The following is an 18967-nucleotide window of genomic DNA, read 5'->3' as shown; positions in this document are numbered from 1 at the left end:
TGTTTACCTTGGGAGGAGCGTGACGGAAGAGGAACAGCACGAGAGGTGAGCGCGAAAGCAACGGGAGGCATTTATTTGGCAAATGTCGGTAAAGACTATCGTCTTTTGTCGACATTTGCAAACGAAGGGAGCAGACACGCGGGCAATTTTTTTTCGCCGGCGTACAGGGACACGGACTCTGTACTGTATACAGAAGGCATTTTAGCAAGGTGACACAAGCGGCAATTAAGCGAATAGCAATGAATGTTCACCCTATAGCGGGAACGGAAGAGCGACTGGCGAAGCCTCTCACTCATAGTAACCTTAAGAGGAAGAAAACGTTCCATTGGCAGACAGGATTAAGATAATGAGAGCACACTTACGTAGCCCTGCACAGCTGTGAAACATGGCGCCGCATACAATACTCGCTTTCCTGTTGCGCAATTTCACACTAATGCTTTCGGAATCATTGCATCGTGAGAAGGGCATGAAGGCTCTACAATTGTGGCGACGATCCTATGGTGTTGATGCTAGGGGCACCTGTTCTGTGGGTGGTTTTCGTTAGTCTGGAAAACCCTGGTCTTTGCTGGCTTCTCTTGCTTTTTGTACAAGGTTGACGCTGGTAGGAGAGGCGAGAGCTTGTCAGCTGGGCCGCCCGCTACTCTCGTAGTTGGTTTTGGGTTCTGGAAAGAGGCTATCGTTTTATCGTTTGAAAACAGCGCGGAAGACGGGACGGAGCAAGTAATAGACGACACAATGCACCCTTCAGTTCACCCTTTTGCTATCGTTTTGTGAGAGCTTTCATACGGTATGGTGTAGTCTGCTGGGCAGGGCGCAGTACTTGCAAGCGGCGGGATAGAGGGTGGTATGGATGACGTGGAGTATGGTTCCGAGGTGGTGGGGGGGAGGCGGCGGGTCTCTAAATTTTTTCAGAGTGTTGGCTTCGGCGAGGGTTAGCTCGGGATGCGCTTGTGGGAATTTTTTGCGCTTTTAACTGTACTGAAATAAGATGCCTGTGCATCTTAATAGGAGTTGCTTCTTGAAAAGTTGTCTTCTTGCTAAATTTCCCGAGAAGTATGAGCTAGGGCTGCGGCGTCTGCTGCTTCAGTTCCTTTGAGGGATTAGTGTCCACGGTCCAAACAAGTTGTGTGAGGGGTAGTGTCTACATGAAGCGCAGGATGTGGGGTACGGCTCAGGATATTCGGCCAATGGTGGAAATTTCTGCCTGGTGCGTCTGAGTCTAATTACCGCGGAAAATGCTTCTTCACGCCTGCCGAGGGGCTGTGGTGGCAGCCAGTCCTGCATGTTTTGTGCTTTTAGTGCAAGCAGTTGCTGCCGTTGGTCCTGAGCGGTGGTGGCTATTTATAGTGACTGCATGGGCTGGTTTGTAGTACGGGGAGGAGTATCTATAGCTGGTGTGAGATTGCCCAGCATACTTACTTTCGAGGGCTCTGATGCGGGCGGCGCATCGCGCTTTTGTACGGAATCCCAAAGGTCTGGCAGGGAAAAAAGAAAGCAGAGAAATATGCTCAGCCCACATCCCGAGCTGAGATAAACCGGTTTCTAATCGGTACTCTACTTGAGCTACGGGGAGGGGCTGATTCCAAGCGGTTGGCGGGTAATTAGGTCCGTAGTTTATACGTCGCGAGATAACGTAAGAATGCGTGGAGTCACGTTCCCAATATATATCACACCCCTTTCATGCACGGTAGAAAACGAATCACTCGCACAGAACGTTTTTGTGGCGCACTGTCTAAGGCTAGGCTGTCTGAAGCTTATTCCAGGCTGTTCCCTCTCAGATTGAAGATAACGAGACGCTTAGGCAACTGGTATTCTTGCTTTGTGATGAGAGAGTCAGCGCTTCGTGTAATGGTGGACAGCTCAGTTTATTTGTTTTTGTCGCGCTCAAAACTTGCAAATAACTTTTCGCATGACAGATGCACGAATCCTCACGCTGAGTCCAGAAATACAGTCCATGAGGCTAGATCAAGCTGAGAAAGGTGACCTGAAAGCTCGTAAGATGGTGACCTGAAGGTGACCTGAAAGGCCGCATAAAAGCTCGTAAGCTAGATGGGTGGATGTTTTGAGCCTCCCCGCGCGTAAACGTCATCACCACCATCATCATCAGCTTATGTACGCCCACTGCAGGGAAGCGGCCTGTCCCATAGGTCTCAAATTACCCCAGTCCTGTGCTAACTGCGACCAATTTATCCCCCGAAACTTCTTGATCTCATCTGCCCACCTAACCTTCTGCTGCCCCCCCCCCCCTTGTTACGCTTGCCTTCACTAGGAATCCACTCTGCTACCCTTAATGACCAATGGTTCTCTCCTTCGCGTTACATGTCCTGCCCACAGCCTTCCTAATTTCCACTTATACGTCCTTAACACGCGTTTGTTCCCTGACCCACTCCGCTCTCTTCTTGTCCCTTAATGTTACACCTATCATATTCCGTTCCATTGCTCGCTGAGTCGTCCTCAACTTAAGTTGTTGAACCCTGAGCCTCGAAGTTTGTGCCCTATAGGTGAGTACCGGCAAGATGCAGTTGTCATACACGTTCTTGTTCAAGGACAACGGTAGGCCACCATTATTTATCTGGGAATGCCTATCGAATGCCTGCCGAATTAAACCCCCATACCATAATTTTAAAATGCGTTAACGTGACGCTTAAGTCAACTTAATTCAACTTAAGTCGTTAAGTCAACTTAGCGAATTTTAAAATTGGGTGGTTGGGGTTTAATGCGCTGAAACTGCACCTGGGCTGTGCGGCGTGCCATAGGGGAGGGAAGGTGCCTGGACAGAAATATCGGCACACGTGCATTTTCGCTTTTCGCCTCTATATGTAAGCGGCCAGCCCGGCCGCGATTCAACCCGCGTTCTCGGTGCTCTGCAGCAGAACGCTTTAGTCACTCAGCCACCGCGGAAGTAACCAGCTCAACGAGGGAGAGCAACAGCCCGCATTGGTTAAAAATAATCGACTCATTCTGTGCTTCTTTGTCTTCGTCAGCGTGATCAATTAGGCCTAATTACTTGCGAAGATATTGCTAGTACTGAGTTTGTTTTTACTGAGTACAGAAAGTTTGTTTAAGGGGCCCAGAAGACAAAATACAAGTTGAATTTATTCCAAAGATTATGTGTTTTATAGTATCCCCAGCGCTTGTCCGGCAGCAAGCGATGCTTTATTCACAGAGAAATTACACTATTTAAGCGAAAGGTTCAATTATCGCGCTAAATCGTGTGTTTAATTCTTGATATCAGCGATGACGTAAGCAGGGCAGGTATGTGAAACGAATTTTAAGTGCGTTGAATATGGACTACACCGGACTACAAAATGTCATTCGTTGGTTCGTTTACCCTACGTCTCTAGATGGCGCCACATTACCGCTCAGACTCGCTGTACGCACTCGCTTTGTGTTTGACCGAATTGGCACCTGGCTTACTTTTGTTTCGGTTCATAGTAATCGTTTCGTGACACATTGGGTATGCTCGACGAACAGGATCATGTAAGACAATGTCGCTTATGCCAGTTGGCCAGTGCAAGCTGAACGCGCCGGACTGCTGTGCAGCTATGACAAACATAGTGCGCCCAGTACGCGCTGGTGCTTCTATGTTTACGTGTGTGTTCGTAGCTTCAATCGTTTACCCTCACAATTCTCACTGCTACAAAGAGAATACGCACTAAATTTAAAGCAAATAGTTCGTTTTGCCCTGCCTAACTTATGTTTGCTTTTGGCAGCCTCAGGTAATCGCACAGCTCCCCATAATACGTCATAGGTTCTTGCCAGAAAAATGAGCTAGTGGGTCGTATGGCCATTCCCTTTTTTTCGTGGTTAAATAACTTATTTTAGTGAATTTGCGTAAAAAGTGGTGTCAGTGGTATTCTAACACGACAATCTTTCAAGTGCACCAAACTTGCATTTTGTCTTCATGGCGCCCCTTTAATATTCTTCAGGGCCCACTGGTGTCCCTAAATTTGGCTCCGAAAACCCCACTGGGGGCCTGTATGAACACAAGAGCTTGCAGTGGCGACTGCACTGTTCGCCACTTATTTTGTTCAGTTGTCGTTACTATGTTTCAGAACTTGAGGCTAGCTAGCCTCCTCGAAGCTGCTCCCGAAGCATGTGGAACCGTTGTGGACGCAAAAATTTTATAATTGAAGTGCTTGGCATATCATTTACAAGAGAACTGTCTATTATACAATTTTAACGATCCTCGTTTGTACAAGGGCGTTTTTAATTTTGGATTAAGGCAAGCATTTTTCGCTACTTGGTTAAACTCGAAATAAAGCATACAAACCACTCCAGCGTAAACATTAGTGTAGTACCTGAATATTTTCATGCCATATTCAATGTTAACGTAAGGTTTTGCATCGTCTTTATCCAGGAAATGCCATTCGAGAGAGACCGCTGGAGGCCATGCAGAAAGCCCCACATACTATCTGACCCAACTGCGAAGCGCCTACTGTGCATCACCATTGGTTGTGTGCTGGCTGGCGTGTGTACCTACCTCGCCTCCGTGACCATTTTATCGGTGATCGGGGCCGGCATCCGGCCAACAGCCTGTGCAACCCAAGATTGCGTCCACCACGCCCTCAAACTCCTTGGGGCTCTCAACACCTCGGCAGACCCATGCGTAGATTTCCACGCCTATGTTTGCGGAAACGACAGCCAAGCATCACGACAGGCAAGCGAATACCTGCTGTATATCAAACATATATTCCCTAGAATCAGCAGTCTGCAGTCATCGCCGTATCGGAGTGAAGCTGCTGAGGTCCTGTCTTTCAATGCTCTGCAGTCGTGTTTGAACGGAGTCGTTGGAGCGTCGGCCGGACCATTCGTGGAGTTTATGGTTGCCCGGAAGATGCCGTGGCCTGCGACAGACGCAAGTCGACACCTGGAAGTTATAGATATCTTCGACATTCTGTTGGACTTGGCCGTGAACTGGAGAGTGGGGCTGTGGTTTGATGTGACGTTGTACAAGAAAAAGGATGGCCCCTCAACTATCGTCGTTGGGGAACCAGGCGCTCTGGTATTGCAACGCATGGAGCAGCTGTCCAGGCTGGACCATCCGCTGTACAGAGACCTTGTCAAGGAGGTCTCCCTCTATTTGAGCAACGGAAGCGTCAAGCTGAGCAGCAGCAACATAGAAGAGTTGCGTCAGGACGAAACGGTTGTGCGCTCTGCGCTGCTATCGTCGCCTTCAGATGAGCACGACGACTTACTGCCGCTGCACAGAATCGACACCTATGTTCACGGAACAAACTCTGCAGAATGGTTAGACCTTTTGAGGAAGTACATCAAGTCGTCCTTTACCCTTTCCTTAATCGCGCCGATCCTAATGGTGAAGGCGCGTTCCATCAAGCTTTTATTTACGGCGACAAATGCCATTGCCACAGCTAGACTACTCAACTTAATAGGGTGGATGTTCGCGTATATATACGTGTGGACGGTCAACCAGGACTTCATCAGTCTTGACGGCAGGAACGAAACCGCAGGCTTCTCTCCGGACGTTCTGTGCTTTCTTGCCGTCCACGAATCCTTCGGAATAGCACAGGCAGCACCATTCTTCCATGAAATGTTTGACGCTGCCGCCAGGGAGGCAGTGTTCGCCGTCGTGAACATGACTCGCGAAACGATAGTCCACGCGATCGGAGCGTCGAATGTCCTCTCCGAATTTACCAAGAAAGAAGCGCAGCTGAAATTCGCTCATATGGACGTCAAACTCTGGCCACCAGATGCCTTCCTGGATTCTGGAAAGCTCGACATGATGTACGCCGGTTTTCCTAGAGCACAGAGTGAGCCGTTCTTCGGCACGTGGGTGAACTCAAGAAAAGCGCTCCAGGCGCTGATGCTCAGCCCCTTGTACTATGATCTGATGATTCCCAGGTACAGCTGGCACACAAAGAACGCGCTTTATCTCTACACTGTGAACTCGGCCTGGTTCAGCATCTCAGCGCTCCTGCCCCCGTCATTCTTTCCCCAGGGGAATGCCGTTATGTCGTACAGTGGTCTAGGTTTCCAGCTGACCAGGCAGCTGTTGCGAGCGGTCGATGACACAGGAATACATTTCGACCATGCGGGCAAGGTGGCCACATGGTGGGAGCAGAATAAACCATGGGCGCTGGGCAAAGTGGATTATCCGGAAGAGAAGGCGCACGTTGCAGACCTTGTCGCCTTGGACATGTCCCTCGCAGCGCTGAAAAGTTGCCATGGACTTGAATCAATTACTCTCAGGCTAAAACTAATGGAGAAGTTTTCACCTGTACAGACCTTCTACATGAGCTTCTGCAGTCGTTTCTGCAACCAGTCGAAAGCTCCTACTATGTGCAACCTGGCCACGAATTCACCAGAGTTTCGACGAGCCTTCAGGTGCCACCAGGAAGGCATCAAAACATACCTACTTTTCTAGATTCATGGTCTTTAATGGAAAGCGACCTCGCCATGAAGGCAGCTTCTTTAAATGCCTTCCCTTCAATATTTCTGAAGTTCCGTGTTCAGGTCGTCGCCGCGCTCCCAGTTATTTTCTGACACTCCACGCAACGTGACGTCTCCCTGGGGCAAGGGACGAACTGTGTGCACTCGTGGGAGGTGTGTACTACGTAATAAATGAATTTTCTGGTTTCTTTACAGACACTGCTTTCTTCTACTTACTGCACTTGAAAGTGGCAAGATGTGCTACAAGCCCATCCTTAAGGTTTGCTAATTCTTTTGCGGACGAGTTCTTATTGCTTCGTATTCCATTTTGAGGAAATAAAGAGGGCGTTAGCAAGAGTTGAACGCTTCGGCAATATAGCTTGACGGCTTCCAGTTTTTTTCCATTTTTTTTTTCAATAAACGTTTTGCATCCTCCCCCTCCAATTGTTAAGTTAGCTGTACTGCCAGTTAACGAATTTTAGTTGTTGTTTGCAGATATCTAGGGTGGGTAGAAACATTTTTATTGAGCAACTCAGGGAGGAGAAAAGGGATGTGGTCAGCTTCCTGCGTCCTGGTGGCCGCGGGCCTGCGACGAATCCAGGGCTCGTTGCACCAGAGCGAGTTGATGCTCCGGCGCCGAGGTGGTCAGTGCAGACTCCCACTGCTCTAGGAAGGGGAGTGGAGACATGAATACACAAGGAAGTGGGTTGTGAGGGGCGTGACATTGTGGGCAGTTTTGGGGAGAAAGGACGGATATATGTGGGAGAGTACAGCATGGTCGTCGAAGGTTTCTGTCGAGTTTGTCGAGCATCGAGTTTGTCGGCTTCCTGTTGCTTTAGGTTGACAAAAAAAATCCCGGGGCATCTCCACTGACGTGAAACCTGAGGAGGGGCGAAGCATGCATTGTATACGGGTATTATTGGCGCCTTGGCATTTTTGCCAACGGAGATACCACAAGCCTGGCTTAAAATACGATCTGATGTCGCCTGTAGTTTTAGGTTTTCAGCCCGTATGCGTAACTAGTAAGCTGATTGATTGATTGATTGTAGGTCTTAACCCGCCGACGCAACGCAGGCGATGAGGCGCGCCGTAGTGGAGGGCTCCGGATTAATTTCGACCACCTGGGTATCATTAACGTGCGCAGAAATCTCGTACAAATGGGCGTTTTTGCTTTTCGCCTCCATCAGAAAAGCGGCCGCCGCGGCCGTGAATCGAACCCGGGTCCTGTGCTCAGCAGCGCAACGCCTTAGCCACTGAGCCACCGCGGCAGGTGGTTATGAATAAGCCCGGGCATAAATGTTTTGTATTTTGGCTATTTTTTTATATGTTTCTATTTTTCCTCGGAAGCGACGGGCATTTGTGGTTCTTAAATTCTATTCTTTTATACATTCATTTTCTGCAGTTGCCAACATTGCAGTAATCTATTTATGGCAATATGTTAAGGCGCTGTTACAAGGAGACGACGAGGATGAGAACAATGAAACCGTGTCAAGCGTATGTGCGTGCCGCCAAGTTCCAAAACGTTTCTTTTTTTTTTAAATTCGAAAGTTTGCCCTGCGGCATAATAGATGTAGGCGCTTACAGAAACACGGACAAGTTAGTTTCGTGTCTAAAGTTCAGGAGTTGTCGGTGGCACGGTCCATGCACCTAGCGTTGCAGGTCAGGAGGGCGGCCAGGGTGGAGACCGGTTGCACGAAGGTGCCGCAGGCGAACTTGATGCAATCCCGGGCAGGCCCATAGCAGGTGCTGCACATTCACGTCCCCAATGGAAGTGGCGCAGAATGGACAGGTTAAACGCTCCCAGTTAAAACGTGGCTGTGCGAAAACGGAATGTCGATCCCTTGGTCAGACAATAGACCTTATGCGAAATTGCTTGGTGATCTAGCAACACTGATGTAAACGAGACCGTCGGCCATATTGGTACGGGCGCCAATCGGGAAGTCTCGTATTGTTTACTGTGGTAGAGCAGGTGACGGTAACGCGGTATGGCTCAAATTGGACGGCGTTTTCCTGCTCCCGACCGTGGATTGTGGACGAAAGACTTGTCTGCGCTGCCGACTGTGTCTGAAGACTCATACCACTCGGGGTGCCGCGCCAAAGACCCATCCGAGCGGCAGCGGAGCAGGGCATGCCGCCTAGCCACCGAGACGCATTTCTCGCCTTCATCGGTGCGGACAAACACGTGCGACTCGCAGTAAGTAAATCCTTCTTTGTTTTTTCCTTGACGCGAGTTAACCGGTATGAGCATTTGTATAGCACTTTGTTCACCGTTGTTTACCATGCAAACGCGTAGCGGCGACGCCGTCGCAGTAACCCTGAAAAAGGAAAGCGACAATCGCCAGATCGTACCGCTAGTGGGTGGATTAGGTATTTTCAAATGCTGTACATCGAATTTACGGGGTGATTTTTGTCGAAGATGTTTACGGAAAGGTTGCGGCCATTTTTCGTGATGGTCGTCCACCCGCGCGTTTGCCGCAAAGCAATCGCGCTTTGCGGCAAAGTCAACTACAAAAGCGCACATACGCCTTGAATTTTCTTTTTTTCTCATTATTTATTGCGCATGTTCTGCCGCAAAAATCTGTTTCTGTGTCTTTCTTCTCCTTTTTTGGCGGTGGGATGGTTGTGTTTGTTTCTAAAGCGCATGTTTTTGGTGTGCACGAATAGATAATACAGTAAAACCTCATCAGCTCGAACTCACTGAACTAGAAGATTTTTTTAATTCGATGGGTCATCGGTATAGCCCGAATGTTTACCTGTTTATCTCGAAAGGTTCTGGAAGTGAGTTCCAGATAATCATAATATTGCTTGCTTAAGTTATGACGAACACGATTATGCGGGTACTGGTACCCACGGTGAGGGTTTTAAATGTTAAACTTCCTTCTCTTGAAAATGCACTAACAAAGCATGCAGAGATACTTGCACGCTCCAACTTGAAAAAAAAAAAAAAATTGACATCATTGCTGTTTGAGGTGTAGATTATTGCCCTTGCAACTGTGTTAAGCAAGACAAAAATCTAGTCATTTTGAGTCTGTTCCTTGCGGCCACTGTTTTCTGCTCGGTCCCTTTACCATAAACTGTAGCGGACTAGTCCTGTTCTTCCCTGAGTGATATTTACTGTTACTTTCTGTTCTTGCAGGTTGGGCCTCATCCATGTGCTCAGCAGCTGCTTTCTCTCCCAGAATAAAAGTGGCCGGCCCTATGTTGTGTGCCTCACCTTTGAGACGGACAGTGGGGCGATTGTGGAGGCAGCATGCGAGTGCCCGGCGGGTTGCAGTGGAGCATGGAGTCACATCCTGGCTGCTGTGCACCTACTCGCGCTCTTGCAAGCCGAAGGTTTTAAGAGGCGCCACCGGAGCTTGCGTGCACTGAGCTGCCACAACAGTGGGGACGTCCGAGACAGCAGGGCATCAAGCCAGCGAGTGTCCAAGACATTGACTGGAAAAGCCCGCGAGAAAATGGCCCCTCCCTTCCCTTGCCAATGCGTCTGTTCGATGCACGTCGAGTACAGGAGCAATGCGAGCAGCAACAAAGTGCCGTGCAGGTGCTTGGGAGAAAACTTAGTAGCCTTGGGGATGGGTTTTTTTGCCCCAGTTGTGCTGGCCTCACCCCCCACATTGACAGAAACAAGGACTGGCATGGCACCTGAAGGGTCACCTATGAGCTACCAGCAAGCATTCATGCCACATTTCACCGTGGTCATCTCGCGAGCACGCATAGGCTGGGCAACGCCGTGTTTACTAGACCGCGGCATGCAGGGGTGCGCGAATGCTTCCCTTTGTTTCATTTATATCCACAGTTTGCTATACTGCACGTGCTATAAATCAGCGAAGTAGTTTAATTTATTGAGATTTTCACTGTGGATACAAAAAATGCAAAAGCACTCAAGCTGATGCGCGGCGGCCTGATGCAACTCTGTCCGTCTTTTTTTTTTTTTTTGAATAAAACTTGAAAATTGTCTCAGCTACCTACATCAATGGCCACTATCATTACGTCGGAGGCATGCATGCAGCATGTGACAAACTAAAGGAGTGAGTGTGTATTTTAGTCGCAAAATATTCGACAGTAAATACATCGTGGCTGAAATGACAATGGGCACCAAGTTAACTTGATGTAACAACAAACCTTTCAGTATACAAATCGGGAACCAAGGGCAAAAGCTCGAATTTTCCACCGTTAGATCATCATAAAACAGTTTACGCCACTTCTGCAATGACTCGCGGCTAAATGCAACGGAAAAGAAACCAACAACACACTCCCATACCGTGCGCGTCCGCCACAGAGGAAATCTTCAACCGCGCCGTGACGGCGTAGTGCGGCAAGAAAAGTTTGTTTACAGCCCTAGGTAAGATAAAGGCTCGTGTAGGGGCTAAGCGGTACCATTTAACAATGAAAAGCGGGTGCAGGGCCACAGGGACGAGTAAAGAAACAGCCTAATTTTGGCAACGTGTGGTAGTGTTTTCCTGATCGAGCGCCGCTGTCAGTCGCATGAATAGGTGGCGCACGCTCAGGCTTAATTTAGAATACAAAGGCTGGACCACAGAACTCCAACGCAGCTGCATTTTTCATCCGGACAGCGACTACGGAATTCCGCGCTTAGCGAACCAACGACAAATATTGGCTCCCAGCGCACCGCGCCCACCGTGTCACAAAGGTTGCTGGCGACGGCATAGTTCGCGTCAGAAAGTTCATTCAAAAGCGTGGAACTTCACGGATCTTTTGTCCATTTGGACCGGTATTTCCGCATTGCGTGCACTGCGGCACGAAGCAATGCTCCGGCATTGTAGTCCATCACCAAGAGCGGTAAATGCCCGCCTTCTATGTTTTGCTAATTGGTTTCGGTTTCAAACGACCGTACCAAAATGGCGGACCTAGTTACCGGAGCCGACGTGAGATGGCGGGGCGCATTTTGCATAGGGTCTATTGCCGCTTGTGCAATCAACCGGAGACTATTGGCCATTGTTTTGTGCAGTGTCGTGACACGCTGTTTCTCTGGGACGTTTTGCAACGTACACTAAAAAAAGGACATCGACATCACCCCGTACTCCATTTGCTTCTTTCCATTTAAAGACGTTAGTCGGGTGCCATATGACGTTTCTGCTCTCCTAGGATTGTATAGCTTGTGGAAGTGCCGCATGGCTGATCGGCACGCGGAACCCCCTAGACCAACCAAGTGCATTTTTCGGGAACAGGCGGCGTTGGCACGGAGCGTTTATGCGGCGCAGAGTGATCCACTGGAGCGGCTGCCTCTTTTTAGATGCGTGCGTTTACTTGCCTGTGTTTTGAAATGGTGCCGACCTTTTTTAGACTGACGTGTTTACCCTTTGCTTTCTGTTAGTGTTTATATTGTGTGTTAATTGTCATGTATTAGTTTTTTCTAAAATTTCCATGCATTAAAGAAAGAACAGAGAACAATGAAACATGGTGCTGTGGTTCAACATCCGAGAAAGAAGAATCTGGGCAGGCGCGCAGCCAGCGCAGGTTCTGTCTCCTGGCCGACATAATGCACACAATGTAACTAGATCGCTTCACCCCATCTCATCGTTCGTCTCATCTCTGTGCTGCCGGCACGTAACAATATTGTCAAAATAGCTTTTTGTGGCGGGAAACGCATGTACGAGTGTCAGAATGCACAAGTTTTACTAAATCATTCCAATTGAGAACTCTTCGTCTAAAGTAGCGAACTTCAAACCTTAAGAACGTCATAGATTTTATAATCGACGCTAGGAAATTTCATCACCGTTACAGCCGTTAAAGTTGTAATTTACGCATACAACTAAAGCTGAGTGCCGAGCTAGTTTCAAGACAGTTATTGTTTAATATTGAACTGGCCTTATTCGGTGAATTGTTCAAGATGTGTAACCAGCACCGCTACTTCGCCTATTACTGTCAACGGTACGCGTTTGTAGTGCTTGCCCGACTAAATGGGACCGTTTCAGCATACCCACTCAGGGGGATTGGCCAAAATTTTTTCCTTAAAAAGAACCAATTAAGGTAAAACAGTACACTCGAAGAAAAAATTTAGTACGTAGATTGAAGAGAGAAATAGAAAAAGAAAGAGGAACGAAAAAGCCTGATCGGAATCGTTATAGCAAGGCAGATGAGCCGTCTCTGAAATGAAGGAATGGATGGCGGGATAAACATCCCCATGGCAGTGGCCTAGCTTCGTACCTCCAAAAGACAAAAGCACAGGCAAAGTTAGTGCCATTGCAAGACGCCGCAGGGGAGCCTCCACCAGCCTGCTTCGGTGATGAGAGAATCGGCGGCAAAAAAGGAAGAAATGTTCATCGGATTCAATTTCATGGCAGAAGTGGCACAAGGGTGAGGGTGTTCGATCTGCCCGGTATAGGTACCTATTAAGTGGGGGAACACCACAACGAAACGAGGTCAGCGAAACTTCGCAGAAGCGAGTTTGGCAGAGGTTTCTTTTCCAACGGAACCTGAGATGTTCGAGTTCCGGAGAAGTGGGCAGCCCGTGATCGGACACGTCCAGGGCCAACAGGTATTGGCGATAACGGGCTAGCAACACGCAAGCAAGCGGGGGAAACACCTCCACAATTGGTAAAGCTAATGCCATTTTTGCTAAATTATCAGTGGATTCATTAGGGATAATCCGCAGTGGCCAGACAGCCAAACAAGCCTGATTGCCAGCACATGAGTGGGAATGCAGGAGTAAAAAGTTTTAAGCATGGGACTGGCAGTTTCCGAGGAAAGGACCATGCACACGGAAAGGGAATCAGTGAGTACCATCACTGAATATTGCGCCGAATCGAGTTTCAGGACGACAAGAAAAATAGCAAGAAATTCTGCATAAAATATTGGAATATAATCTGGTAGACGCAATGAAAAAACGAGCGCTTACTTTCACTGGTCGGTTGCTATGGGCTTAATTTCCAGCCCACAAATATTCGCCGTAACATGCGGCCACACAACAAAATTTCGTATTGGTGCCTTCTCCATTCCGCTTGATTGTCAGGAGGGCTGCTCGTTTCTGCAAAAGCGCGCTCGTTTCTGCAAAAGCGCGTCATCCCTATTTCATATTTGCCGCGCTTTCGAGGCGCTTTTTCAAAGAAAGTGCTACGAGTTGTGTCGCGCCTCCGCCAGATGGCGCCACGGGTCCCGCGACCGAGAGGAGACGCAGTGAAACATCCCCCTCGCGAGGGGCACGATCAAATGCAGAGCATTTCCGGGGGCGCACGGCGTTAAGTAGTTTGCGTTACGTTAATGTTGTTGCACTTGTGGCAACTGCTGACGAAAGAGCGCTCGTCAGCAGTAATTTGAATGAGTCAATGATATAAGGCGCATTCTTAGCGTCCCGTTCTGTGTTGGCTTTGTGGCGCAGTGGGTAGAGCACCATGTACATCGCGTTCCGCCCGCAGGGTCGAGGGATCGAAACCGGGCGCCGGATAGTATTTTTTTATATACTAGGGAGGGGTGCGGTGCGGACTACGGACGTCAACGCGGGTGACATCGTGAGTTACTGAAATGCTCTGCATTTAAAAGACCAATTCAATGCCGGAGAGAAGATACCAACCCCAACTTTCTCATTTTTCCCTGAGGCGTCGGTTGCAATAACCACGTTGCGCCGCGCACTCAGCTTCTTCGTTTTCGTCTTCGTCGTTGGTGGTGGCTAAGGCGCCACGGGGATTGTCCACCACGTCCAGTGACAATATTACAAGACTGAACCGAAGGCAGTGTCTCTGGCTCGTAGAGGAAGTTCCACGCGCGCATTAGCATGACCGAACTCGGCGGGGCAGACACCCGTGCTGCGTCCAGAGCTTCGAACGTTGGGGCCACAATGGCGCGGCCACCGCACCCTCATTTGAATTAAGAAGAGCTAAAAGGGGTCACGCAGACAAAACACAAGTTTGTTTCATTTCAAACATTTTGTGTTTTATATTGCCACCAGCACTTGAGCGGCAGCAAATGATGGTTTATTCACGGACACATTATTAAATTTAAAGTAAAATTTTGATTTTCCCGCTAAATCGTGTGTTTCGTGACGTCTGCCTTGACGTCCCAAAGAATGGTCTTCAAACGAACTTCTAGTGCGTTGTTCAGCCTGCAGCGGGCTGCGGCACGGCCGGGCTAGAGCGGAGGCGCGCTGTGTTGATACTGCGGAGCCTTGTTTATCGTCAGTCCTCCTAGATGGCGCCACCATACTGCTCCGCACCGCCATTTGCCTTTGCTTTGTTTTTTCCGTATTTGCACCTGGCCTGTTTTATTACGGTAGGTAGCAGTCGTTTCCTGGAACATGGTGTATGTTCGGCAAATACGGTCACGTTAGGCAATGTCGCTTACGCCAATCCGCCAGTGTCGTCTGAGACGACGCCAAAACGCCGCATTGCTGTGCAGCTGTAACAAGCATAGGGCGCGCAGTAACAACAGCAGTACGCACTGGTACTTCTATGTTTACACGTTCGTTGGTAACTTTAATTACTCACCCCATAATTCTTACTGCTTAAAAAGAATGTGCCCTAAATTTAAGAGCAAATCGCTCTTTGGGCAGGCTTATAAGCCCTGCCTAATTTGAATTTGATTTTGGCGTCCTCAGCCAATCGCACAGCTGGGCATATGAAATCAAAGGTTCTGTTGAGGAAAATAAGCTGGTGGGTCGCATGGCCATTTCTTTTTTTCTAATTATATAGCTTATTAGAAGGAAGTTTACGTTAAACGCGGTGTCAGTATGATTCTAACGAGGCAATCTTTCGAATGAACCAAACGTGTGTTTTGTTTGCATGGGCCCTTCAATTTTCGAACTTGGGTTAGATTTTGAGTTATGCAGATGTCAAGTCTCAATGCCGTTTATTTCAGAAGCAAGTAACAATCAAGCCGCTGGCTGCGGCTAAAATATGGCGTCGGAACAAGCAGCCTGCTCTCGTGCCAGGTACGTGAGCGAGTGAAATTAGGGCTACGTGAGCGCATGAACGCCGATCCCGGCCCATAGTGGTATGTAGCACTCCTCCCCCCTGCTAGTTCGGGTCTCTATACCTTGCAGAACGACGTCTATTCCTCGGTGGATTTGTGCGCCGTTGCAATGTTGAGTGAGGACATGCTGCTGCGCTTTCTTCCGCGTCGAAAACCGCAGTGGGCGCTAGCTTTTCTCCGGAACAAGTTATCTCCGTACCCAATGTGTCCAGGGCTAACGGCATCGGTAAAGACAACGGCTGATCTGGGTACTCGGTCCGCCTTACGCGTAGATGGTTCAGATGCCTGCGAACCTGCCCCACAGATGACTGGACTAACCATGAGCGGAGGCCTTTCCTCTCGAGTAGCACGCCAGGAATCCATCGAAGCTCCTTGCTGAAGTTTCTTATAAAAATTTGCTCTTGAGGCTGCCATTTCTTTTTTATAGCGTCGGATTGTTCTAAATAACGTTTGGGCTTAGTCGGCACTAGCCACTGTAGGTTTTCCGGAATTCCCGACTAAACATTAGTTGTTCTGGGCTTTTCCCTGTTGGGGAGTTGACAGTGAAGTGTTGTTTAAAAAGAATCTGGCCAAGCGCAGGTAAATATTCGTGCCTTTCTCTGTCGTCAGAGCCAGTTTAACGTCGTACACCGTGCGTTCCGCTTGGCCGTTAGTTGCCGGATGATATGGAGCACTTGTTATTTTCTGAATTCCGTTCCTCTGACAAAAGGTGATCACTTCGGCTGCAACGAATGCAGTACCGTTGTCGGTGACGAGCTTCTCTGGAAATACAAAAGTAGTAAACAGTCGACGAAGCTCCAGGATGACCATTGCCGAAGTAGCGTTTGGGTCACAGCGCACTTCCAACCATTTGGTGGATGCGTCGACGGTAACCAAGAACATCCGCAGTTCGATCGGTACAGCGAGGACCAAATGTAGCGGGTGTTCCCAAGTAGGCAAGAGAACTCTAGCTTCTTCTCTCCGGGACTGTTGGCCATGGATGCTGATGCCTAGTGGCTCGAACCAGTAGCGGCCTAAGAAGTTGCATTCAGGTGCCTTCATTATAGTCACCGAGGGCAAGCACTGGGTACTGCACCTTCTACTGCACCTCGACGGTGACACTTTCCAGTGCTTGGAGGCCTTTCCCCGACCACGTGCGCAGAGCCACAGGCGTGTCCAGAAGAGAGAGTGGCTTCTTCGTCCAAGGACGGCAGAATGTGTCTTCACTGATGATGGAAACCGATGCTCCCAAATCCACTTGGAAAACCAGGTTCACTCCATGAACGTGAAGTACAACCAGATGCTTTGGTGTCAAAGACACAGCCAAGACACGTTTGAGGTTGTAGCGTTAGTCTTGGTGACATGGCTGTACATTGCTCGGAGCGGGTGGAAGGACGACGTGTAGCTTACACCTGTGAGGTCTGTCCCTGTGGTCTCTTGCCTTTTTCTTTATGCACGCCTTCTCATTATGACCAACCTTCCTGCAAAAACGGCAACGTGATGATTGGGGTGCGCAGGAATCTGGGCTGTGCTGCTAATCGCAGCGGTAGCGGGGCTTGTCCGATTTCAGGTGCACTGACGTCTTGTCAGGCACCTCCGCACCGGCGTTGTTCATCTCCGCGACGCTGCCTTTGATGCTCTGCTGTTGCAACTTGGCACTTTCGGAGCGTCCAACGCCTTTTAGAACGACAAATAGCGTGTTTACGCCGAGCCAGGCAGGTATGTAGCACCAGAATTAAGTGATTTTTAGTTCGTTGATAAGTATATTCTCGCCTCGAAAGAAAAAAAAAACACACTCACAACTTCTTTATGCATAAGTCCATGGCGCAATGTCTGCCATTCCGCTTCGAAAGTAACTTGGGGGAACACAAGTTCTTATCGTGCTCCAAAAGAGCCAGGCTTCAAAACAGTTGACAGAACACAATAGGAAACAAGGAGATGTTAGTTACCGCAGTCGACTTTCTTGATCAATGAAACCCAAGGACCCTCTCTGGATGGTTTCCAGTACGTCCCTGGACGCAGTCTGGTATTCACACCCCCACTAACCACTTCCCTCATTTAAGGGATATAATTATTCTCGTCTAATGTATCTCATATTTATTCTGGAAAAATAACGTCGAACCCAAAAACTAGCTCACCTTAAAAAGTAAAACAAAGCCCCAATATCAGCGCTGTGTTCCCCAAAATTTCAGCAACTAGACAACAGCCCGCGAAGATAAAGTCGGTGCGCAGAAAAACAGCTGAGTATACAAGTGCGATATCCGGAAACATATGTCAACAAGCAAAATCTCCAGATAGAGAGTACGCCTCCCCTCGTGACTGCATCGGATACTTCTGCAAACAATGCAACGATAACCAAGGTGGTGGCAGGATGCAAAGCTGACCAGCGGCCGCGCTTGACTATTAGTGAGCCTCCCAAGGAAGTCAGTAGACGTCGAAGCGTTCCGCAGAAGTTTCCACGAGCCCAGACCGAAGCAGTCATGAAAACTTCGAAAGTTATATCTCGCCATCGATTCATCCTCGGTGCTGTTCTAGTCGCGGCTTTTCTGTGGACCCCAGGTGTGGAAGGGACAGTCAACCTGACTCTATACTACGAAGGCCTTTGTCACGGATGCCATCACTTCATCCTTGAACAACTCTGGCCCACGTACGCCAAGTTGGAAGAGTACCTAAACCTGGACCTTCTGCCATTCGGTTTCGCCCGCATGAAGGTATCCAACGGCACGGTCACATTCCACTGCCAGCACGGGCCAGACGAGTGCTACGTGAACGAGGTGCAGACGTGCGCAGTCAAGTACGTGCATCCGACCAAGAAGCTCCTGGACTTCGTCGCCTGCATGCTTCGCCAAAAGGACCCCGCCAAGGCTGGGCAACCGTGCGCGCAGAAAGTGAGCACCGACTGGGGAGTGCTGGACCGGTGTAGCCGGGGACCCGAAGGCACGCAGCTGCTGTACGAGATGGGAAAGAGAACGCAGGGCCACAAGGCCCCCATCCTGTATGTGCCGTACGTTGAGATCAACGGTTACCACAACGAAACCGTGCAAGTCTTTGTAAACCACGACCTTTTCCACTACGTGTGCAAGCTGCTGGAACAGGAATCCCCTAAGGTGTGCACCAAAATGGAGACTGATGATCGTTGTTTTACTTGGTAGTATGTTGTCTGGGGAGGAGACAAGTGCCTTTAGATTTCTTTCCGACCTGTCTGCCGCGTTAGGCGTGCGTGTTAGAAATGTACTACAAACTAACCACTTGAGCTACTGTAATTTAAGAGTACAATAAAGATCAGCAAAAATGTGATATATATGTTCTCTGATAAATACGGCGATTGAATGTGAAAGACTCTAAAGTAGAAACAGACAACTTGTAAGCAAGACAACCACATGCCGCGCTTATTTGGTACTCCAGTAATTCATGAAATTAGCCGGCCGGAAAAGGGAAGCCGCAGAAATATGAAAATGGTTTAAGTATTCCATATATACTTCTTAAGATTATAGAAAGAGTGGTGTTTTTAAGGAAGTAATTATATTAATGGCATATTGACAGGATCCTCAGCTTAACGCAGTTGCGGTAATGAATTGCTGCGGGTGAGGGCAAGCGAAAGTAGTAAAACTTTTATTCTAGAATAAAACACTGACAACAGCCAAAAAGTTGCACCAAAGCAACGCCAACTAGC

The 18967-nt window shown here is 48.8% G+C and overlaps 1 protein-coding gene across 1 annotated transcript; it reads left to right on the top strand.

The window, feature by feature from the left end:
* Positions 1 to 17623: 17623 nt before the first annotated feature.
* On the top strand, positions 17624 to 18592 carry LOC144173376 (gamma-interferon-inducible lysosomal thiol reductase-like). Its single transcript, XM_077701834.1, has one exon. It carries the CDS (start codon positions 17775 to 17777, stop codon positions 18444 to 18446), a length of 672 nt encoding a protein of 223 aa, XP_077557960.1. The 5' UTR covers positions 17624 to 17774; the 3' UTR covers positions 18447 to 18592.
* Positions 18593 to 18967: the final 375 nt, after the last annotated feature.

Source organism: Haemaphysalis longicornis, unplaced genomic scaffold (genome assembly GCF_048455015.1).
Source record: "Haemaphysalis longicornis isolate Haplotype H1 unplaced genomic scaffold, Haemaphysalis longicornis Haplotype H1 scaffold_3, whole genome shotgun sequence".
Lineage (NCBI taxonomy): Eukaryota > Metazoa > Arthropoda > Arachnida > Ixodida > Ixodidae > Haemaphysalis > Haemaphysalis longicornis.
Note: the sequence above shows the minus strand (reverse complement) of the source record. Positions and strands in the feature narration are given on the sequence as shown.